We start from the raw sequence: 953 nt of genomic DNA, 5'->3' as shown, positions 1-953 counted from the left end.
TGTTTAACTGTATGAGAAGTTTGGAAGGAAAATGCAGAGGGTGAGCGGCACCCAAAGCAACGAAGAATTGAATTGAAATGAAATTGAAGGCACGTGATGTTGGGGGAAAGACACAGAAACTGAGAAAGCGAAAGGGCGCAGGCACGTGCTTTGCTATGTTATGAAATGATTGAGATTTGAGATGGACTAGATGAAGATGAAGATGGGTTAGTTTCTTATGTGATTTATAATATTTAGTTATTTAATAAACATACTTTTTGATACATATTCGCCCAGTAATATTTAATTTGATCTCTAAATTTATATGCAAATTTTAATTTAGTCTTTAAAATTTTAATTATTTTTATTTAGTCTCTAAATTTTATAAACATAATTTATGTTAATCTTTAAAATAATTTTTAATGTATAAACATTAATGAAATGTTATTATAAATAGTTAAATACTACGTTAGCTCTATAAAATGATATCATTCTAGTTTTAGCATTTAAATAATTCAAAATTAATATTGTAAGTGGTATTTATTAAAATTTTATCTAATAAAATAAGTGATAAAATACAATTCTACATTATATTATAAGTTTTAGCGTGACTATTTATATCAGTGTTTTTTTATACTAAAAATCATTTCAAAAACTAATACAAAAAAATTTATAAATTTTAGAGATTAAATAAAGATAATTAAAATTTTATGAATTAAATTAAAATTCGCTTACAAATTCAGAATTAAATTAAATATTAATTCTACATTGGTGACTTGTATTTATGTGACCCTATTTATGTATATGTAAATGACTCTTTTTATTTTTAATATAACGTGTCTTTTGTATTTTTGTTATATCATGAAAATGAGGAGTTATTATAAAATTATAGCGGACCATTTAAAAAATTCAAATCAGATTTGGATGTTAAAAATTTGAAAATCAGACTTATATGTATCATTTATTAAAATTAA

At 22.7% G+C, this 953-nt stretch overlaps 1 protein-coding gene across 1 annotated transcript in view; it reads right to left on the bottom strand.

The window, feature by feature from the left end:
- Positions 1 to 266, bottom strand: part of LOC107621240 (uncharacterized protein At1g04910-like) — an 8,164-nt gene extending 7,898 nt beyond the window's left edge. Inside the window, exon 1 of the mRNA XM_016323273.2 lies at positions 255 to 266. Within this exon, the coding sequence (XP_016178759.1) occupies positions 255 to 266 (12 nt within the window). The remainder of the gene's footprint in view (positions 1 to 254) is intronic.

This window comes from Arachis ipaensis, chromosome B10 (assembly GCF_000816755.2).
Source record: "Arachis ipaensis cultivar K30076 chromosome B10, Araip1.1, whole genome shotgun sequence".
Taxonomy (NCBI): Eukaryota; Viridiplantae; Streptophyta; class Magnoliopsida; order Fabales; family Fabaceae; genus Arachis; species Arachis ipaensis.
This window is presented reverse-complemented; position numbering and strand designations above follow the sequence as displayed.